At 59.0% G+C, this 22,902-nt stretch overlaps 1 protein-coding gene across 1 annotated transcript; it reads right to left on the bottom strand.

The window, feature by feature from the left end:
• Positions 1-3,249: 3,249 nt before the first annotated feature.
• Positions 3,250-22,865, bottom strand: LOC119922016 (SAP30 binding protein). Its single transcript, XM_038742008.1, has 11 exons — positions 22,694-22,865; positions 18,994-19,103; positions 18,117-18,164; positions 10,064-10,106; positions 6,168-6,256; positions 5,423-5,514; positions 5,140-5,200; positions 4,909-4,960; positions 4,716-4,774; positions 3,882-3,981; positions 3,250-3,724 (listed from the first exon to the last, which is right to left on the bottom strand). The coding sequence occupies exons 1-11, from the start codon at positions 22,863-22,865 to the stop codon at positions 3,543-3,545; spliced, it is 1,008 nt and encodes a 335-aa protein (XP_038597936.1). The 3' UTR covers positions 3,250-3,542.
• Positions 22,866-22,902: the final 37 nt, after the last annotated feature.

The raw sequence follows: 22,902 nt of genomic DNA, 5'->3' as shown, positions 1-22,902 counted from the left end.
AGGGTGGGAGGAGGAGGGAACAGAGAAGAGGGAGGAGGGAGCAGCGGGGAGGTGGGGGGGCCAGCGTGGCCCGGCCTGGTCCTGGCCCAGGTAGGAGGGCTCCCGTGAGTCAGCCTGCCCGCATTCCTGGTTGTTGCCGCAGCACCTGTATGGGCAGGAGCGGCCTGGCTGAGCTGAGGCCCGGCCCTGCCTCCCACCCAGGAAACAGGCCGGGCCCGGGCCGGGCACCACCCTGCCAGGCCCTGCCCACCGGTTGGGTTGTTAACAGGGAGGGAGCCCACGGACAGCACGGGACACTGGTCCCGGGGAAAAGGAAAGGGACAGGGCCCCCAGCCCCTCCTCCAGGAGGGAGGGGAAAGGGGGCTTAGACTTCCATGGCAGAGGAGGAGCCTCCATTTCCCTCTGTCCCACCCGGTGGGGGGCTAACGCCTCCCTTGGCCCGGCTCCAGGTTTGGAACAACAGTAAGGCCGGCGTGAAGCCGGTGGGCGTTGGGGCTGGCATCCTGCGTGCCAGGCTCCCTCCAACTGGCCTGCCCAGCCTGCTCCCTCCCGCTCTTCCTCCAGATTTCCTCCCCTGGCAGTGCCGAGATAATCTGTTTCCTAAACTGCTCGGGACCAACACCGAGGCAGTCGGGGGCAGGAAGGGAGGGGGGTGCCCGGGACCCAATCTGAGCTGGGTGGGGAGTGGGGAAAGGGGGGGTGGGACTTGCTGGGGGCCGGCCAGCGGGGAGGGGCTGGGGGGGGGACCAAGGCCTCAACTCACCCCAGGCTCGGTGGCCCTGGCTGCCTGAGCTCCCAAGCCCTTGGGGCGGGGGTTCGAGCCTGTTGGCCCAGGTGGGGCCCAGCCGGCCCTGGTTTGGACCAATCTAGAGCCCCAAGGCCCCTCTCAGGATCGCACCTGGAGAATTTCCAGTCTCGGCTACTGGAGGGTCAAGCTATTCCTAGCTCGGGCAGTGGCTAGAGAGTGGAAGGCCATCTGCTACAAATCAAAACTCACCTGTGCTGGGCAGCAGCGATATGGGAGAGTCGAGAGCGGAGACTCAAGTTTACTGTGTGGAAGAAGGCAGTGGTACACCACTTCCGTATTTTGACCGGGAAAAGTCTAAGGATACACTACCAGAACGATTGCAGATGGGTTTCCCAGGTGGATGGATTCCCCCTTCTAGACTGTGAGCCCACTGTTGGGTAGGGACCATCTCTATATGTTGCCAACTTGGGCTTCCCAAGCACTTAGTACAGTGCTCTGCACACAGTAAGCGCTCAATAAATACAATTGATTGAATGAATGAATGAATGGAGGTAGGGCGTCTTGGGAGAGATGTGTTCATGGAGTTGCTAAGGGTCAGAAATGACTCGGCAGCATAAAAAACAAGAGCCTCCAGGATTCCAGTGGGCCCGGTTCCCAGTGAGGGGCCCAACTTCCCCTTAATTATGGTACAGAAATAACGCTTGCTCTGCACCAAGCACTGGGACAGGCACCTGACAATCAGATGGGACCCAGTCCCTGTCCCCCAGGGCCAGATTCCCAGCCTATGAGGGAAGGATGGCAGGAACCTGATCCTCATTTTAAAGAAGGGGACACTGAGGCCCAGAGAGGTGAAATGACTTGGCCAAGGTCCCAAAGCAGGCGGGGACATAACAGGGATTAGAACTTGGGTCTCTCCTCTCTCGGCCCCATGAACCCCCACTTCCCCCCACCCCATCCGTTTTTATTATGGTATTTGTTAAGCACTTACAATGTGTCAAGCACCGCTCTAAGCCCTAGGACAGGTACAAGTGAAGCAGGTCGGACACAGTCCCTGTCCCAAATGGGGCTCACAATCTGAGTCTTAGAGAATCAACGTTGCCTAGTGGACAGAGCACGGGTGTGGGGCTCGGCAGAACCTGGGTTCTAATCCTTGCTTCCCCAATAGCCTGCTGTGTGACCTTGGGCCAGTCGCCTCACTTCTCTGTGTCTCAGTTACCTCATCTGTAAAACGGGGATTAAGACTGTGAGCCCCACGTAGGCTATAGACCGTGTCCAACAGGTTTAGCCAACCCAGTGCTTAGTACGTTGCCTGGCACATAGTGAGCCTTAACAAATACGTAAAAAAAGTAGGAGGGAGAATGTGCCTTGAATCCCCATTTTGCAGATGAGGAAACAGAAGCCCTGAGAAGTACAGTGACTTGTCCAGGGTCACGCAGCAGGCAACTGGCAGAGCTGGGATTAGAACCCATGTCCTCTGACGCCCAGGCCCAGGCTTGTTCCATTCTGCTGTGCTGCTCTGGCAAAACCCTTGGGGAGTTTGTGCTGCTTGAGGGCAAGGGGGCTTCTACCCATCAACTCCCGATAGCATTAAACATCTCAGAACGTGGGCTTGGCTCCTGACAGTGCCTCACCCCAAGAACACGTTCAGTCCACACCAACACCATCAGTGGTGTTTGAATCTGAAAATCAAAGCACAACTATTGACGTGTACGACACCTCCTCCCATCGCCCCAAGGTGATTTAGAGGTGGTGGGAACCTAGACTGAACCCCTCCTGGGCCCAGAAGTAGGGTCTTCCCCTACGCCCTCCCTCTCCAGGTTCACGCTGGGCCCTCTGTGTCTGGGAAGGAGTGCTTAGGCAGGCAGGCAGGAGCGAGGGCCAGCAGGGACAACCAGGGGAGCCCAGCAGGGAGAGTGTGGGAAGAGGAAAGGCGGGGTCGGCTGGAATTCCGCGATTAAGGACGCAGCGGCTGCTAGGGCGTAAACAATCGGCGGCCCCTCTGCCCCCTGGACTGGTGATTCAACTTCCCAGCTCCCAGGCTCCCGTCGGTCCTGAGTCCACCCAGGAGAGGCGAGCATTGCTTGCCCACCGCACGCAAGGGAAATGCTCTGGAGGAGGAGAGGGATTGCTCGGCTGAGCTGGGGGCTTGGCTCGGGGCAGGGCAGGGGAAGGGCGAGGCTGGCAGCTACAGCCCATGCCAATGGACTGTAAGCTCCTTGAGGGCAGGGACGGTCTCTTCGTCCTCCGCCCCCAAGGAGAACCTGAGCTTCGGGACTTGATGGGAAATGGGATTGGAAGAGGAGGTGGGGGACTTGGGTGGGGGGGAGGGTCCAGCCCTTTGCCGGGGTGAAGGGCACGCCTCTTGGTGGCACCCCAAGACTCAGTGGGCAGCACCCTAGATAGGCCCCGTCTATGCCCTGAGCATCTCTCAACGCTGCCCGCCTACAGGCTGGATGGGCTGTTGGCCCACCAAAATCCGGCCAGGAAACCTGCCTGGAGGAAGTCTTGCACTTTATTAGGAGAAGGGTTCCCACACCCACACAGTCCCCTGCCCGTGCCCCGCTGCCCGCAGTGGGGCATCCCTGCTGGGCATCAAGGGCAGCTCCACGGTGAGGGGGGTAGGGGCCACAAGCCCCAGTCCTGGGCGAGAGAGCCCGTCCCTTCTCCCGTCGGCCCGCTCGGCCCGTCTCAGCGTCCCAGTCTTGTCCTGCAGTCAGGGGGCCGGGCTGGCGCCGGCCCCCTTCCCGATCCCAGGGAGCTCGCCCCTGCCAGCTGTCCCCACCCGCCCTGCCCATTACTGTTTGGCCTTCTTCACTATGGTGCCCACGGCGGAAATGACGGTCGTCTTGGAGCCGCTGGCGCTGGTAGTTACCGTGACGACCGCGGGCAGGGTGGCTGTGGTTGTGAGGATGGTAGGCTGGGCGATGGTGGTCACGGGGATGGCAGAGTCCCACTTGCTCTTCCGCTTCTGGGCATCTGTGGGGACGAGGGAGCCTGGTCTTAGTAGGGCCAGGGTCCGCCCCTCCGGGGAGGGCCCTGTCAGCGGGGGCTGTGAGAACACATCCCCTCGAATGGCCGTCTGCCCACCCAACCTCCCCGGTGGTCTCCCTCCCGGGGGCCCGAGGAATCTCACCGGCGACAGCGGTGCTGGCTGTGGTGGTCGTGGGTGCTCCGGCTGCCGCCCCCGCTGCGTTGGTGGTGGTCCCCTTCTTGGTGCCCGTCACAAACTCGATCTGGGGAGGGAAGGAGGAGGAGGAGGAGGTGGAGGACAGCAGGGATCGGGACCCCGATGGCCTGCTGGGAGGGGCAGGCCCAGGGCTGCAGATCCCTGCAATTTGGCCGGAAAAGGATTCCTCGCTCTTAAACACTTCCCAAGTGGGAACTATATCTCTTCCTCCAACTCTGTGTCTTCACTGCCAGTGCCCTCTTCCTACATGTCTGCCCTCCCTTCCTTCCAGGGAACAGCCTCATCTGGAGTGAGTGTGGGCCAGGAGACTGTGTGGCCGCAGGGACACGTCCCAGCCATGAGCCGGGGCCCAGAGGGGAAGCGGGCATGGGGGACGCGGGGTGCAGCCCTTTGAAGTGAGGGATCACAGAAGACCCCTCAGGGCCGCGCAGGGAGCCTCTCCAAGGCTGGCGTCATGGCAAAGGGGGCCGGGAAAGGGAGACATTGCTTGCTCCCTCCAAGGTCCCATCCCCACCCGAGAACCCCCTGGGTCCGATGACCCAGGTTAGGCCAGGTGGTTGGGGCTGAGGCTCCCGTGGAGGGGGAACGGGGCAGCCAGCAAAGGCAGCAGCCTGGCCACACTCTGAAATGGGCGTGCAGAGAAGGACAGAGGACACTTTCTCCACGCTGAGCCAGGCCGGGGGCTGGAGGGCGCTCAGTAGGGTGAGAATCCTCCTCTGTAGGTCAGGCCCAGCCCTGTCCCCGGGGCTACTACCCCCAACCACCTGTCCACATCCCTACCTTGGTCCTCTCCTTTTTGGCCTTTTCCAGCTTGTCCATTTCTATCTTCTGTGCTTTTGCTGGGAAGGAAAGGGCCATCACATACGGTCCGGCACCGGGCAGCCTGTGTTCCTGCCAAAGCAGGGTTGCCACAGCCTCCCCTCACCCCACCGATACCCATCCCCGGAACCAGGGCTGCCAAGCGGGGACGTACCCAGGGCCTCGTAGTAGGAGTCCTCAGACCATCCGTGGGGGTCGAACATATCCTGGAACGCAGAGGGGTAAGGTTCAGTCTCTCGCTGCCAGACGGCAAGCACCAACCGCGGGCACGGTGTTCCCCAGGGTGGGGGTCTGAGGACAGGCAAGGACGCTGAGGCCTAATCGCAAAGGTGCTCATGGTGTTCCCATCCCAGCCTGCCAGTCCGCCCTCGCCACTGCCGCCTACCTTGGGGTAATTCGTGCCAAGTTCATCGATGGCGCAGAACTGGATCAGCTTCTCGTAGATGCTACAACCACAGGGAGACTTAGATGGCAACCGGCCCTGCCGCTCTACCCAACAGCCTCGGCAAGTGTGAGGTCCATCCAGCGCTACATGAACCCCCGGCCCATCCGCCCTCCCTCCCCAAGAAGCCCCCTCCTTGGCCAGGGGATGAATTTTCACCTTTGATCCCACTCCCCGCCTGAGGCTCATCCCTCCAATGCCGACTCGGTGCTAGAGGCCAACCCACCTGGGATTGCGAAACTCCTTCTTCCTCTGGATGATGAAGTTCATGTCCATCCCCTCCTTCACCTTCCGCTCATACAGCTTCTGGATCTTGTCCTGCCGTGGGTCACGAGGTGATGGGGAGGGGGCTTGATGCCCACAGAATCCCAGAGCCGTGACATCCCCCAGCTTTAATCTCACCTCCCCCAACCCAACTGATGCCAGCTCTTTCCCATGCCAGCAATCCCATCTCCAGGATCGGTCTATCATCTCTCCGGCTGTCTGGTTTCACCTCTTTTTCCCCAAACTGTGAAATGTTTGTGTGCCCGCCTCCCGCCGTGAGCTCCGTCGGGGCAGGGATCGTGCCTTCTACCTTGGGTCCCAACAGGTGCTCGGTAGGATTGCAGTAATGACAGGGATGATACCTATGTGATGGGGGCCCACAGGGGCACGAGTGGCAGTAGTGCCTAAGGGCTCTCAAGGGAAGAAAGAGCTGAGCTCAGTTCTCTAGGGTTTGGGGCTGCCCACGGGTGATAAGTCAGTGTGGCAGCAAGTCAGGTTGGCCCATGGCCAGCCGGGGGACGCCAAGCCTCGTGTCCCTTGCAGACCACGCTGACGGGCGACACCGTCGAAGCTGCTGGAGTGGATCCCTGGGCACCTGACCCTTGGGCCAGAGGGAAGCGACCTTGCCGGAACCTTCCAGGGGAGCAATTCTGACCCTCTATCCCGTCCTGGCCTATCCCAAGGCTCAGCCCGAGCCTCATTCCTACCTGCAAGTGGTTTGAGCATCTGCCGGGGGGCTCTGGGGGGATTTTGATCTTGTCGGGAGACATGTTCCTTACCCTCTCGGAGAAAGAGGCTGTGGGAGAATAGAGAGCCCTGTGAGACCCCCTAGGCCCCTCCAGGGAGTCCCCTCTCCCACCAACCCCTGCAATCCAAGCCCTGCCATTTTCTGAGCCCGAGATCAGGTGGGCCTTGAGGACCACCTCTGGGTCCGGAGAAGGGAAGGGGCTTGGACTGAGTGAGAGGAACCTAAGTCCTGCTGCTGGGTTGGGGGGGGGGGGGGAGTGGAGGGGGAGGAGGGGGGTATACATCCCGCCCACAGATCCCTCCACCCCCTCTGGCGACTCCACAGTCCTACTCAGAATCGGCGAGACAATGCGCCCTTGTATCCGAGGGTCCCTGATCTACACTTCAGAACGACCTCCCGCAAAAGGCGACCCCCCTCACCCCCCCAGCCCCATCCCACGCTGGCCCTGGCCCGAGGCATGAAGTGGGGTGGGGGCAGCCAGAGGACTGGGGGTGGGGCACCGGCCTGGCCTTGTAGGGGTTGATTCTAATCCTGGTGGTTTGTGCGGCGCCGCCCGTGCTCTCCGGTCCCCGCCCGCCGCAGCCCGGTACCGGCACCCGGCAGGTGGTTGGTGACACGGGGGAGGGGGGTGGATGACCAATGGACGGATGATGACGCTGCCATCTGAGCCACCTGTGGGAACCAGCTGTTTCCAGCATTTCTGAAGAATACCTGGGGTGGTTTTCCAGTCAGATATCATCCCCTGATGGCACAGCCCCAGAGGGCACACCCATAATCCAAGAGCTGTAGGGCATAGAAGCCAGGCCTCCAAACTCCCAGAGTCAAGGTGGCCCCATGCGGACCAAATGGTCACCCTGGGGTCTTCCCATCTCCCAGCCCCCTTCCTTGGGTGCAGCTGTCCATCTGGCTCCAACAGAGTCCACCCTTCCTCTTAGTGACTCCCAAACCAGACCCTGGTGCCCTCAAGGCAGCTCAGGGTGGCAGCGGGCCGGGGGTAGGTCTTTCCACAGCCCGACTCAAACCCAGTGTGAATCAGGAGCAACCCCATCTGGTCCTCAGGATGCCGAGTGGGCGGCCGCCACTAAGAGGGATGGACGGGGTGCGGAGGTCTGCCTTTGGGACGGGCAGCAGGGGGAGGAGCCTGGGCTCTGCCGGGGAGTCCTGGGGGTTAAATTCTTCCAGCTGGTGGTGTGTGAAAGCGGCAAAGTGCCCTTTGGCATTTGCCAAGCATGCCAGAGGAGGAGGGAGGGTGGAGCGCTGGAATCATGAGGACACAGCCACCCTGCTCTTACACTGGGGCCCGATCCCGTCCCTCCCAGGAGCGTCCCCTGCAAGGAAACGGAGGAGCTGGCGGGACCTGGGGAGGGACACTTTGGGTAGACTTCCAGGGCACCAGAAACGGGAGGGAGCCTGGTGGCCCCAAGAAGTCTGGCTGGGCTTCCCAAATTGCTTTCCACCTCGGGGCCTGGAATTCCCTCCCGCTTCGTATCTTGACAGTTCACCACTCTTCACTCCTTCAAAGCCCTCCGAAAATCCCACCTCCTCCAAGAGGCTTTCCCCAACTAAGCCCCATTTCCCCCTCCCGAGTCACCTCTGCACTTGGATCCATCCCCTTTAAACCCTTACTAGTCACTCCAACCCTCATCCCAAGGCACTTACGTACTATGTACGTGGCTGTAGTTTATTTTACTGTCCACCTCATCTAGACCTTAAACTCCTTGTGGACAAGGAGCACGCCTACCGTCGTACTGTACTTCCCTAAGCGCTTAGTACAATGCTCCGCACAGAGTAAGCACTCAATAAACACCACTGACTGTTTACCCCAGCTCGCTCTCCCTGTTCTTCCCAAGAGGACTGTTCTCACTCAAACATAATAATGCTGGTCCTTGTTGAGCACGTACTCGGACCCAAGCACTGTACTGAGCAACGGGAGAGATTCAAGATAATCAGGTCTGGTCTCACTCTTCCTCACTTTCACCCCGGCTGCCTCGGGCTCCAGAGGGCCTGCTCCTTCATGCCTGGGACTCCCTCCCCCTTTAACAGCCTCCAAGAATCCGCCCCCTCCGGGAGCCCTTCCCTGATTCACTTTCTTCCCCTCCAGGTCACATCTTCCCAACTACAGCAACCTCAGCACTTAGGCACGCAGTCAACTGGAGCGCTTAAATCGATTTACGTCTCCTACCACCTGAGCGCTTACTCATCCAATGACCCATCTTCCCATCCTCTTGTTCTAACCGGTTTTATATGTCTCTTCACTCCTCCTAGCCCCTGTGCCTCACTCTCCTCTCTCCCTTCCCCCACCTAGCACTCCCTCCCCGTTCACATCGCCAGACCACAGCTCTTCTGCTCTTCAAGTTGCGCCCGAAACCTTATCGCCACCAGAAAGTCTTCCCCGCTTAGTTCCTCTCCCGCCGCTGGCCACCTTTGTGCTCCTCTGGCAATGAAGCACCGGTTGCTCACCGCCCCTGGCACCTATGCCCACGTCTGACAAAGTGGGTACCGTAACCACTAGCTCGGGTCCCCCTTCCCCTGGTTGGCAAGCTGATCGTAGACTCGGGGCTTTGCCCGCTAGATGGTAAGCTCCCTGGGACCAGGGGCTGGGTCTTTCACTTCCCCCGTCCTTTCCCAGGCGCTCAGTCCAGTGCTCCGCACACCAGACGGCCAGTATATAGGGCCGACTTAGTTGAGCAGAAGGGAAGATTGGGTCACCCAGGCATCCCCGGATTCTGACACCTAGGGCCTGGTGGCGGGTGCCAATTGGGCAGAGCACCGGGCCTGGTGGGCAGGGGTGGGGGAACTGGTTGCTTCGGTGGGGAGTACCCAGGGAACCACCACGGGCACGGCCTGGTCCTATGGAGCACCCAGGCCCCTCCCGCTGCATCCAGGGGCAGCGCCCCACACAGCAGGACCCGACACATCCTCCGGGCAGCAGTCCCCGACCGCTCCCTCGGCTCCTCCTGCTCATCTCTGATCAAAGCTCCTTGCCCTGACGAGTCAGAGGCTGCCGGGGGGGCCAAGGGGCGGGGATGGGGTTGACTCCCGGCTAAGAGGCTCTCCTAGGCTCAGGAAGTCTGCCGCTGGCGGTGATTCACCCGTCCTGGCGCTCCCAGGCCCTCGAGGCCCAGGAAGCAGTCACCACCGCCACCACCGTAGCCAGGGTTCAGCCTGGCTGGGGATGCTGACTTGCTAGGAAGTAGCCGGGCCACGGGCTGGCCAGGAGCCGTGCCCGGGCCAGGAGCTGCAACAGCGAGAAGCGCAGGCTTAGTGAGCGTCCCCGAGCCCAGCCTCCAGCTCGGCAGGTCACCATCCATGGTCAAGCCGGACTGATGATCAGTTTCCCCCACTGCGGGGAGGCTTGGCCGACACGGGAGACGGAGGTGGGGAAGGTGGAGGAGTAAGGAGTGAGGATTTTCAGCTGTCTGGCACCAGGGACCCCGGTAAACACCACCTCCTGGAGTTGCCCAGGCCCAGATTTTGGATCTCAGCCACAGCTCATGGACGGGGAGCGGGGTCACTCTGAATCTTTGGGCAGGAGGCATCGGGTGTTCCCTGGGCGGCATCAGCCCCACAAGACCCTGGCTGAAGGGGCTGGTGGACAGTGGGGAATAAGCTGAATGGTCCTCCCCTGATTCTCTGGTGGGGGAGCGGGGGGTCCTGGATGGTTAGGGTATCCTGACTTGTGGCCCCCTCTGACAAGGAGCCGGGCTGAACCAGGCCCAAGGGTGAGACACGCCTGGATCCCTTGTGCCCCATCAGAGTTCTGTGGCGCCACAGCCAAATGGGGGCCAGGACCCCTGGGAAAGAGTCCTGCCCTCCTCAATAAAGGGCCTGTGCTGTCCTGGGCTGGGTACATACCCACCAGCTCCTGGGGATCCCTCTTCTCCAGCTCCGAAAAGTCCTGGAAAAGAGAAATCAATTCCGGAGGTAAGGCGGAGGGGGCCCGCTGTCTCTCCACCAGCCCTGTCTCTCGTCCCCTGGCAGGGAGTCGGCCTGAGGCTGACCTTTAAGGGCCAGGAGGGGCCCAGGACCACCCTCATCCCCGGGGTCCTCGCCCTACATCCAGGACAGCAGGGCTGTCCGGCCTGAAGAGGGGTCACCTCCCCGCCGGCCATTCACTCCCCCAGCTCTCGGGACAGCGGGCCAGAGCTCCCACTGGACACCCTGCCTGGCCTGCCTCAATGCTGGCAGCAAGGTGCCGGGGCCTGGCACCGGCCAGTCCTGCCTTACTGGCACCAGGCTGTCTTGGCCTCTGGTGGGCGAGGGAATGTCAGAGGCATGGGGGTGCTGAGACCCCTGCAGGGCCCCGTGCTCCGGGCACACTGGCACGTGCCACCCTGGCTGCGGGAGGAGCCAAGGGCACAGGCAGGCTGCAGCCTGGCTGTTGGCTGAGTCAGCCTCGGGCCCAGTCTGGGCTCCTAGTTGGGGAGGCTTGGGGCTAGCCTAGGGACACACACAATGACTCACTCCTATCGTCCGACCACACCCTAGCTGCTCCTCCCCATTTCTTTGTACCTCAGTTTTTCCTCTTGTAAAATGGGAGGAAGTTATCCCTGCACACATACACACTCACACTCCATTCAGAGAAAAAGACCAAAGCGTAATCGATGCAAATAGCAGCTAGCACCCCGGAGGGAAGTGGTTAGCTTCTCCTCCACTCCACTCCTCACAACCCTTCTTGTGAGTGTGAGTGGGTGGCACACGGGACATAAGAGGAGCAGCAGAGACACCAAAGAGTTGAGGGCTGTGATCGAGGCAGATGGCCTCTCCTTGTGGGGAGGGGCTCACAACTCCCTCACCCCTGCTTGCAGGCTGCATTCTTGGGGCCCCTCTCACACTGCCATGGGGGGCAGAGAGGGTGCTTGGCCGGGCGGCGACAGGGCCCCCTGCCCAATTCAAGCTGGCACCGAACGCTGGCTGCTTCCCTGCCGGGGCCCGTCTCTCGGGCAACCACACAACAGCCCTTTGTGGCCCGGGTGGCCCCTCAAGAGGGTGTGTTCTCAGGGTGTGTGTGAGAGGCGGGGGCATGCATGCTTGGCTGTGGGAACCCAGCAAGGGGCTGTCTCCCTCCACTGGAGCCCACTGGCCTCCAAAGGGGGGAGAGGGGGGAAATCGAGGTCAAGGTGCCAGCCCTGGACAGACTGGGAGATTGGGAGACCTCTCCCCGGAATGCCGTTCTTCCAACGGGGGCCTCTGTGGACCAGCCCTACTGGCCTCGCGGCAACGGGAGGTTGGGCCGGGGGCCCGCTGGCATGAATGAACCTGGCCAACAGGGGCCAAGGGCTTGGGCATTTGTTGGCCGGCATTCAGGGCAGTTAGGATGGGAGGTGGGAGACCCACTCCCTGCCTGCGAGAAACTTCCCGTCGAGTGTGAGACCACTATTGGGTAGGGACTGTCTCTAATGTTGCCAACTTGTACTTCCCAAGCGCTTAGTACAGTGCTCTGCACACAGTAAGCGCTCAATAAATACGATTGATGATGAGTGGGGGCGGCGGGCCAGTTGGCCAGTGGGAAGCGTCTGGGTACAGGGGCTAGCTAGGCCTCTGAACTAGTTCCAGGAAGGAGGGAAGGCAAGGAGGGAGCTGGGGAGCTCCTTGGCTACCAGACATGGGGCTCCAGGGGCCCAGCTCCAAAGGGAGCCGCCCCAGGGAGGGTGGAGGGCGGGAGAGAAAGGAGAGGGAGTTGGAGCTCAGAAAGGGCGGGACATTTCCGGCCAATCCGATTTGAGCAGACGTCCCTCGGGCCTGGGCATGCCGGGACTAGTACTGGGCTCCACGGCAAAGTGGAAAAACCTTTGCCCCCGGGCCACTCCCCGCTCCGGCTCCGATCCGCCCAATCATGCCATGACGCCGGGGGACGCGCCAAGATCTCCCTTCGCCCCCAGTTTTCTGCCTCTGCATGGGGGTACCTACCATCCCCTCCTGAACATCGCTCTGTCCACGCTCCACTCTCCCAGCCCCCGAGAGAATGATCCACTAAGGTCCACTATGTTGTCTAGTCCCTGCTGATGTGGAGGGCCAGACCCAGACCGAACCCGACATGGGGGACGGTCCCCCGGTGACCCTCCACGCCTCTTGTCCCTATGGAAACAAGCCCTTCCTGATCCTCCAGTCCTCTAGACTAAGCTCACTGGGGGCAGGAAATGCTTACTGTTATGCTGCACTCTCTCAAGCACTTAGTACAGTGCTCTGCACACAGTAAGCACTAAATAAATACAATTAGCTCACTGTCTGGCCGATCCAAGCGGTCATTCTGTAGGGTCCCTGTCCCAGGAGTTTGGGGGTAACTCCTTGGAAGTTCCACCTGGCCAGACCCTGGGCATAGGGGCCAGGGCGGTGGAGTGAGCCAGGTGAGCCCATACAGGCATGATTTCTGAGGACACCGTTGCTGTGTGGAGCTCACCCTGTGGAGGCTAAAACTCACTCGTCTATAGATCCTCTTCCAAGCACTCAATATAGCGTTCTACATCCATAAGGTGACCGGGAATCCTATTGATGGACTGATTAATTGGCAACCTGGCCACCAGCTTTAATGGCACAGCGGGCCGGGGTGGCCCAGAGTCCAGCACCCAGCTGCCAGCCGGCTGAGAGGAGACATGGCTCTCGGCAGGAGCGGCAAGGGCCCAGAATGTGGGGTGGGCGACCGGACCAGGCAGAGGGTCCGGTGGGGTCCAAGCGGGACCAGCCGGCCGGGAAAGGAGGAAGGGAATCCGGGGGCGTGGGGGAGGGAATGGGGGCGGGGGCGAGACGGACGGGCAGACAATGCCAACCGTTCAAGGAAACCAACGGGGCGGCCGCGGCCACTCCCCCGGCCTGCCCACGGGGCACGGCGAACCCGCCCAGGCGCTGATCACTAGGCTGAGCTGGTCGCTGTAGGGGCAGGTCGAGGGAGGACCCAGAACTGCCAGATCCAAGGCCTCCTCTCTCCTCCCTTCCTTCCCCATTGCCCTCCCTCTCCAACCTCCCTCTCCCAGGACTCGAACCAAGCGGGGGGCCAAGCGGGGGGCCGGAGGTGAATCCGCCCATCATCGCCCTGGCCCCTGCCCCCTGGGTTCAGGTGGTGTCCCGGCTCTTGGACGGGGGCTCCCCACCCCCACAACCGGGCCCCCCCCAGCCCTCTCCCGGGCCCAGGGCAGGAAATGGAAACAATAGGAAGTGGTGGGGGGCAGATTTACTCAGAGGAATCCGCAGCCCTGCCGCTCGCTGCTCGGCTGCAGGGAGCGACCTTTCATTCCCAGCAAGCGGCCGGCCAAGCCCTTCCCAGAACTGACCGCCCGGCCCTCGGACAAAGCTCCGCTTGGAACCGGCTGGGACAAGGCAGCAGCGGCGCCTGGGCTGGGGCCAGCGCCAAATGTCAGCTCCGCCTCGCGGCTGAGGGGACTCCACTGACGGGTCGGGGGCAGGAGAACCTTCCCAGTCCCTGCTCCATCTCGCTGTGCCCTCTTCGCTACCCTGCTTGACTCCAGCGCCCTCGGGTCCCTGGCTGGCATCTAATGCAGTGGCTGGCGCTCAGTAAATACCACTTCTGCTACCTGAGAGAAGCAGCATGGCCTAGAGGACACAGCACGGGCTTGGGGGTCAAGAGGTCCTGGGTTCTAATCCCGGCTCAGTCACTTCACTTTTCTGTGCCTCAGTTCCCTCGTCTGCAAAATGGGAATTACGGCCACGAGCCCCATGTGGGACGGAGAGTGTGTCCAACCCAGTTTGCTTGGATTTATCCCAGAGCTTAGCACACAGTAGATAGTTAATAAACACCACAATTATTACTGTTACTATTAGTCAAGGCTCCTGGCCTGCGGGAGTGGGAAGCAGCAGCAGGCATGGTCTGCCGAGCACTGGGTGGAGCGCTGTGGCCAGCAGAGGGGAGGGGGAAGGCAGACGGGATGAGAACACTGTATTTTCTTCCTGCCGCCCTGCTTCTCTCTCCGCACCCGCCTCCTCCAGTCCACACTGGAGGATCTGTTGCCCCTCCACCTTGGAACCAGGGAGCTCGGGGGTCGGGGGCACCTCCCTAAGCTGCAGCTCGCCCTTGTAGTGCCAGGGAAGGGCCTCCCACTGTGCCAGGACGGCGAGGCACATGACCGGCCCCCACTGGGTAGAGGGCTTCAGGATGTGCTCCTACTGCTCCCAGGGCCTCTCCAGGCAGACAAGGACCAACTCAGTGGTGTGGTCACTACTTGCCTCCCTTTGCGGGTTCCACCCGGGGCCAAGAGGCCTTTGGGCCCCCCATGGGGGGCTGCCAGTACCTTGGGGAAACTGAGCCCGGAGTAAGGAGGGAGCTGGGACCGTCGTCCCGGCTGCCCCCCAGATCTCCCGCTTTCCCTGATGCTACCCAGTCCCTGTCCCAGACGAGCAGAGAGAACGGGCGGCTCACCCCCTCCCCCAGCTTCCAGCTGCTGTTTCCCAATCTGCTGGGGGGTGAAGAACACAGGAGGGGGACCCACTGACAGGGCCGCCATGAAGCTGAGAACAGGAAAGTCAAGTTTCTGCAAGGTGAAACTCCATTTGCCGCACAGTTGTGTTTCAGCGTGCCTGGGGGGGATGGGAGAGAGAGAGATGGGGGAGGGGAATGTGGGCCGGGATCGCATCCACCAACTCTTTTAAGTTGTTCTCTCTCAACAGCACAGTACAGTGCACCCAGGCAGCGCTCGATGAACAGCTGTGGTTAATTAGCCCACTGGAACTCCCAGCTCCCAGTCACCCAATTCCTGCAGAAACAAGTTCCCGACCCACTTGGAATTGATGGCCAGGAGTAGAGGCCTTGGGCCCCGGGAACGGGAAGCTGGAAGCGCAGAGCTCTTGGAAGGCTAGCCCTGGGGGTGGGAGGCTGGCTGGGCTTGCCGAAGGCCACAACCACCCAAACGGGGAGAGGGAGGGAGGGTGCAAGCTTCCAAAGGGCGGGATTCGGAACGTCGGCCGAGCCAGCGGCCGACGCGTGCCCAGGATGGCCCCCTGAGGTCCGTCACCCTGGGGGAGAGGTAGCAGGATGATGACTGGCTGAAGCAATGGCCTCTCGCCACGCCCCGGCAGAAAGTCAGGAAGAGCCACGCTATCAGGGCCTGATTGCCCATCTGGGACGCTGGCTAGGTGGGCATCGGCTCTGCCCGAGGGGCCAGGCCGTTGTGCCCGGGGGCAGTTGCTGACCTTCCCCGCGGCGGAGGGGGCCGGGCAGAGCGGGGTCGGCCTCGCTCTCGGAAAGCAGGGCTCGAGGCCTCGGCTCGGATAGGTAATCAGGGCCGTCCGGGCAGGGGCACAGCCTGTCGGACGCCAAGGCCCGTGCCCGATCCTGCTGGCAGCTCCTACTCCCCCACCTCGCCTCACCCGCTGCATCTGGGGGTGGTCGGCCTAGGGGGACCTGGCAGAGGTTGGGGAGGGGGTGGCCAAAGCCCTGGACTCTGTGGCAGTCAGGAAAACTCCTTGGACGAGCAGTCCAGGAACCACCGCCCACCGCAGCCTCCATGTGCTCCCCGCCGGGGGGTGAGGCTGGCCCCTCGAAGCTCGGGGTGACCTTTTCCCCCCAGCGCTGAACGGAGGGCGCAGACGGAAAGTATCATCTTCCTCGCCTGCCGCTAGCCACCAATTTGGCGGGTGTTTGTTTCCAAGAGGCGGGGTGGGACAGCGCGGGGCGGATCCCTCCATCTCCAGGAATTGCGGCCCTGGAAAAGTCAACAAACAAGGGGGACGGGGCGGGGAGCCCAGGGCCAGGACAGTCCGGTATATGTATATATGTTTGTACATATTTATTACTCTATTTATTTATTTTACTTGTACATATCTATTCTATTTATTTTATTTTGTTAGTATGTTTGGTTTTGTTCTCTGTCTCCCCCCTTTTAGACTGTGAGCCCACTGTTGGGTAGGGACTGTCTCTATATGTTGCCAATTTATACTTCCCAAGCACTTAGTACAGTGCTCTGCACATAGTAAGCGCTCAATAAATACGATTGATGATGACGAAGGGGCGCACGCCTCCGGGAAATAGAGGGAGATGACAGTCCTCACCCCATCTCCCAACCAGGACCCACTGTTGGGTAGGGACTGTCTCTCTATGTTGCCAATTTGTACTTCCCAAGCGCTTAGTACAGTGCTCTGCACATAGTAAGCGCTCAATACGATTGATGATGATGATGAGGATGATGACGGCAGGCTGGCTCTGGGACACTAGCGCCCCCCGCTGGCTGGCAGGCTCCCCGACCTGCCAACCTCGGGGTTGGCAACCCCGGCGTTGGCAACCCCAGGAGCGGGTCCAGCTTCCCACCAAAGGGCCCCGGCCCAAGGAATGGAGAAGACAGGCCTGAAGGAGGAAGGGGGACGAGCCGGCCCGGACGGACCACGGCGGGATTTCTTATTGGTTTTTTACAGTATTGGTTAAGTGCTTACTATGTGTCACGCATTCTACCAACACCTGGGGCATATACAAGCTAATGATGATGATGATGGCATTTGTTAATACTAATAATGTTGGAATTTGTTAAGCGCTTACTACGTGCAAAGCACTGTTCTAAGCGCTTGGGGGATACAAAGTGATCAGGCTGTCCCATGTGGGGCTCACAGTCTTAATCCCCATTTTACAGATAAGGTAACTGAGGCTCAGAGAAGTTAAGTGACTTGCCCAAGGTCACACAGCAGACGTGGTGGAGCCGGGGTTCGAACCCATGACCTCTGACTCCAAAGCCCGTGCTCTTTCCACTGAGCCACGCTGCTTTCTAAAGCAAAGCACTGTTCTAAGCGCTGGGGGGCTGGGGGGGGGGGGGGGATACAAGGTGATCAGGTTGTCCCACGGGGGGCTCACAGTCTTCACCCCCATTTTACAGATGAGGGAACTGAGGCCCAGAGAAGTGAATTGACTTGCCCAAGGTCACGCAGCTGACAAGTGGCGGAGCCGCGATTTGAACCCATGACCTCTGACTCCAAAGCCCGGGCTCTTTCCACTGAGCCACGCTGCTTCTCTCAGGTTGAACACAGTCCCACACGGGGCTCACGGTCTTAATCCCCACTTTACAGATGAGGTAACTGAGGCCAGAGAGTGAAGTGACTTAGCCAACATCACATAGCAGACAAGCGGCTGCCGGGGAGGGCATGCTGGTGGGTCACGTGGAGGTGTCTTGTGCTGCCCTAAAGCAACGCCGCCCCCCAACCCCTGGCCCTCGTCACCCCGTCCCTATCCAGTTTGTAGATAAAAATCTTTTGAGGCTAGTAGCCCTGTGGTCTAATTATGGCGGGGTGGCCAGGGCTGCCGGCTCATTGAGCCCATTTGGTCAGAACGGTTAGGAATCGGGAACCGCCGGCGGACACGCACTGAAAGGGAATTGGGACCGGCTCAGTCGGGTCTCCTGGCTCAGAGACCTGTCCCACCTTCAATAGGTCCTCGCCGCCCGCCCCGTCCCTGGGTTCCCAGGACGAAGGATGGACAAGAGGGCCCCCCAACCCCGTCCCGACCTGCCCGGGGTCAGACAGGAATAACGCCGGCCACTGTCGTGCGGGCCCAACTCCAACGGGGCCCTGGCGGAGGGGGGCTTGAAGGGGACAGACGGGTCCCCCGAGGAGTCCCCAGGCTGGCGCAGGCCTTCCCTCAAGCTTGGCTCTTGTTGGGGTCCAGGGTGGAGGAGAATTCGGCAGGAGGGCTGAGCCCCCACAGAGACTACACCCGCAGCGGCGGGCTCCTCGCGGAGCTCTGCGGTTCCACCTTTGCCCTCAGGTGCCGGGACAGGGGGCTCAGTGAGCCCCTCCACCCGCCGAAGGAGGCACAGAGCCCTGGCAGGCAGCTCTGGCCAAACCTCCAGTTTAGCCGTCTGTGACTGGGCAGCCAGGCAGGGCCAGGCCGCCCTCCCGGCGGGGGGAAGCCCACAAGTACATGGACGGGGCCGAATCGGCACCCCGACCACCTCCACCCCCTCACCTTCCCGAGTACCTTTAAGTCAGCAGCCTCGGGTCTGTCTGCCTCAGAGTCGTCATCATCCTGCGGGACCCGAACGGACAGAGTTAAGCTCCCGGGGCGGCCTCCTCCATCTCCACCTCTCCACCGGTCCTCGCGGGGCTGGGGCACCAGCATCTCCTCCACCCCAGCTCCATCACGGGCCCCGTGCCGCCACCCAAATCTGCCCACACTCTAGACCCCAAACTCCTACTGGCGCCACGGAGATCCCAGCTCATAGCCAGCTCCGGCACACTCTGTAGCGATCCTAGCCATGGCTGGCAAAGGGGCAAGAGACGGAGCCACCTCCTGTGATTCCTTCCCAAACCCAAGTGCTGCTTGGGCTACAAGTTGCCACCTTTCCCGCCCAAACTGCCACGGGGACAAAGTCATTGGCATCACCCCCTGATAAGAATCATGGGGGTCTTGGGCGTCTGCCTAACCGATGGCATTTGCTGGCTATCAGGGTCAAATAGAAAGTACTGAATGTGAACCCAGCGTATCTAGAGGGGGCATTCACTCCACAGGCTACCTGTGCTGGACTCTACACTCGCGCCTCTGACAAGATTCAAGAGCTTCCAGCCTGAGCTGAAGACCCCAAACGGCGGCTTTCCGGCCTATTCATTCTCTCAAGCCAGTCTCTACGGCACCCCGCCTTGCCCCTTGCCTCTCTTTTGTCCCCCGCACCCAATATGGAAAGTTGGCACTTATGATCTACTGCAGAGACAGTGCCAGGAAAAGCCAGATCGTGACACATCAGGGATGGCGACATCTGAGAGGAGGCATTCGGGAAAAACAACAAAAGTTCCCTGGAAATGGGAAGCCTGGGCTAAGCAGCCTTAGGTTGGGGAGACTGGAGGAGAGGGATTCGTACCGACTGTCTGCTGTTCTCTTCGTCGTCTTCTTCATAACCATCTTCGTCTCCCTCCAAGCGGGAAAAGTCATCCTCTCCGTAGGCTTCAGACACCAATCCCCCTTTTTCTTCTAGAACAAGAAATTGTTAATCAATCAATCGTATTTATTGAGCGCTTACTATGTGCAGAGCACTGTACTAAGCGCTTAATCCTTACAGCGGTACCTACTAAGCACCTACTGTGTGCCAGTCAGCACTAGGAAAGACACGATATAGTCAGATCGGACAAAGTCCCTGTACCAAGCAGGGCTCAAGTTCTAAGAGAGACAGAGACGGAGGAAAGGTTTTCAATCCCCATTCCACACACGAGAAAAATGAGGCAGAGAACTGACATGATTTGCCCAAGGTCCCACAGCGGGTCAGAAATGCGGCACGGCCTAGGGGCAAGAGCACGGGCCTGGGAATCAGAGGACGTGGGTTCTAATCCCGACTCTGCCACGTGACTGCTGTGTGACCTTGGGCAAGTCATTTAACTTCCTGGGCCTCAGTTCCCTCATCTGTAAAATGGGGATTAAAAGTGTGAGCCCCACGTGGGAAAGTGACTGGAGCCAACCTGATCGCCTGGGATCTACCCTGGAGCTTAGAACAGTGTTTGGCACAGAGTAAGTGCTCAACAAACACAATTATTATGATTATTTTCGTTATCATTGTCAGAGAGAGGGCCGGAAGCAGGACCCAGGTTTCCTATCTCCTGTGTTGCAACCTTCACTGTTGGCACCCAGCGGGTGCTCAGCAGTCACTACTGATAATAATGGTATTTGTTAAGCGCTTACTTTGTGCGAAGCACTGTTCTACACGCTGAGGGGGATACAAGGTGATCCGGTTGTCCCACGTGGGGCTCACAGTCTAACAGTAATGGTATTTGTTAAGCGCTTACTTTGTGCGAAGCACTGTTCTAAGCGCTGTGGGCGATACAAGGTGATCCGGTTGTCCCACGTGGGGCTCACAGTCTAATAATAATGGTATTTGTTAAGCGCTTACTTTGTGCAAAGCACTGTTCTAAACGCTGGGGGTGACACAAGGTGATCGGGTTGTCCCACGTGGGGCTCACGGTCTTAATTCCCTTTTTACAGATGAGGTAACTGAGGCCCACAGAAGCTATGCGACAACCACAGTCACACAGCAGACAAGTGGTGGAGCTGGGATTAGAACCCGTGACCTAATAATGATAAAAATAATAATAATGTTGGTATTTGTTGAGTGCTTACTATGTGCAAAGCACTGTTCTAAGCGCTGGGGAGGATACAAGGTGATCAGGTTCCCACGGGGGGCTCGTCTTCTTCATCCCCACTTTACAGATGAGGTCCCTGAGGCCCAGAGAAGTTAAGTTGCTTGCCCAAGGTCACAAAGCTAAGTGGCTGAATGGGAATTCGAACCCACGACCTCCGACTCCCAAGCCCACGCTCTTTACACTGAACCAAACCACTTTTCTGGCTCCCCAGCCCGAGCTCCTTCCACTGAGCCAAGGTGCTTCAGTAGTGATGGAACGAACACGGGCTGGAAGGGCCCCGAGATCAATCGGTCCATGCTCCTGCCTCCTCTAATAATAATAATAATGATGGCATTTATTAAGCACTATGTGCAAAGCACTGTTCTAAGCGCTGGGGAGGTTACAAGGTGATCAGGTTGTCCCACGGGGGGCTCAGTCTTCATCCCCATTTTACAGATGAGGTAAGTGAGGCGCAGAGAAGTGAAGTGACTTGCCCAAAGTCACACAGCTGACAATTGGCGGAGCTGGGATTTGAACCCCATGACCTCTGACTCCAAAGCCCGGGCTTTTTTCCACTGAGTTATGCTGCTTCTCATGCTGCTCCTCTAATAATAATAATAATAACGATGGCATTTATTAAGCGCTTACTGTGAGCAAAGCACTGTTCTAAGTGCTGAGGAGGTTACAAGGTGATCAGGTTGTCCCACGTGGGGCTCACGGTCCCCATTTTACAGATGAGGTAAGTGAGGCCCAGAGAGTGACTTGCCCAAAGTCACACGGCTGACAATTGGCGGGGCCGGGATTTGAACCCATGACCTGTGACTCCAAAGCCCAGGCTCTTTTCCACTGAGCCACGCTGCTTCTCTCCCGCCAGGCATTTGGGTATATATATATATATACGCATACCTGCATATATGTATATACCTGTATATATGCTTGTACATATTTGTTACTCTATTTATTTTACTTGTACATACTTATTCTATTTATTTTATTTGGTTTACACGTTTTCTTTTGTTGTCCGTCTCCCCCTTCTATTCATTCATTCAATCATATTTATTGAGTGCTTACTGTGTGCAGAACACTGGACTAAGCGCTTGGGAAGTCCAAGTTGGCAACATCTAGAGCTGGTCCCTACCCAACAGTGGGCTCACAGTCTAGAAGACTTTCTAGAAGTCTTCAAGGCCCTACTGAGAGCTCACCTCCTCCAGGAGGCCTTCCCAGACTGAGCCCCCTCCTCCCCCTCACCATCCTCCCCGCATTACCTCCTTCCCTTCCCCACAGCACCTGTATACATGTATATGTTTGTACAGATTTATTACTCTATTTATTTACTTATTTTATTTGTACATACTTATTCTATTTATTTTATTTTGTTAATATGTTTTGTTCTGTTCTCTGCCTCCCCCTTCTAGACTGTGAGCCCACTGTTGGGTAGGGACCATCTCTATATGTTGCCAACTTGAACTTCCCAAGCGCTTAGTGCAGTGCTCTGCACACAAGCAGCGTGGCTCTGTGGAAAGAGCCCGGGCTTGGGAGTCAGTGGTCATGGGTTCAAATCCCGGCTCCGCCAACTGTCAGCTGTGTGACTTTGGGCAAGTCACTTCACTCCCCTTCTAGACTGTGAGCCACTGTTGGGTAGGGGCCGTCTCTAGATGTTGCCAACTTGGACTTCCCAAGCGCTTGGCACAGTGCTCTGCACACAGTAAGCGCTCAATAAATACGACTGATTGATTGGGTAGGGGCCGTCTCTAGACGTTTGCCAACTTGGACTTCCCAAGCGCTTAGTACAGTGCTCTGCACACAGGAAGCGCTCAATAAATACGACTGATTGATTGCTTCTCTGGGCCTCAGTTCCCTCATCTGTAAAATGGGGGTTAAGACTGGGAGCTCCCCATGGGACAACCTTGTAACCTCGGAAGCGCTCAATAAATACGACTGATCGATTCTCTGGGCCTCAGTTCCCTCATCTGTAAGATGGGGATTAAGACTGTGAGCTCCCCATGGGACAACCCGATCACCTTCTAATCTCCCCGGCGCTCAGAACAGTGCTTTGCACATAGTAAGCGCTTAATAAATGCCATCATTATCGTAGTAAATACGATTGAATGAATGAATGAGTTTTAAATACGACTGAATGAACGAATGTATATGTTTATACGTCTATATTACTCTATTTATTTATTTATTTTATTTGTACATATTTGCTCTATTTATTTTATTTTGTTCATGTTTTGTTTTGTTGTCTGTCTCCCCCCTTCCAGACCGTGAGCCCGCTGTTGGGTAGGGACCGGCTCTATACGTTGCCAACTTGTACTTCCCAAGCGCTTAGTCCAGTGCCCTGCACACAGTAGGCGCTCAATAAATACCGATTGAATGAATGAATGAGTGAGTGAGTTTGGAAAGGGGGGAGGGCAGGCCTGAGGGCGGAAGGCCCCCGCGGCCACTTACCGGCCACCGGGTTTGTCGCCGTTGCCGCGGCCGCCGCCGCCGCCGCCGCTGCCGCCGCCGCCGCCGCCGCCGCCGCCGCCGCCGCCGCGGTCCCGGCCTCGCCGTCCGACTCGGCCTCCGAATCCTCCGCATAAACGGCCAGCGACGACAGGACGTTCTTCTTGGCCGCCATCTTCACGCCGTCGCGCGCCGATGACGCCCCCCAGGCC

This window comes from Tachyglossus aculeatus, unplaced genomic scaffold (genome assembly GCF_015852505.1).
Source record: "Tachyglossus aculeatus isolate mTacAcu1 unplaced genomic scaffold, mTacAcu1.pri SUPER_34, whole genome shotgun sequence".
NCBI classification, from domain to species: domain Eukaryota; kingdom Metazoa; phylum Chordata; class Mammalia; order Monotremata; family Tachyglossidae; genus Tachyglossus; species Tachyglossus aculeatus.
The sequence above is the reverse complement of the archived record's forward strand: the minus strand, read 5'-3'. Positions and strand labels throughout refer to the sequence as shown.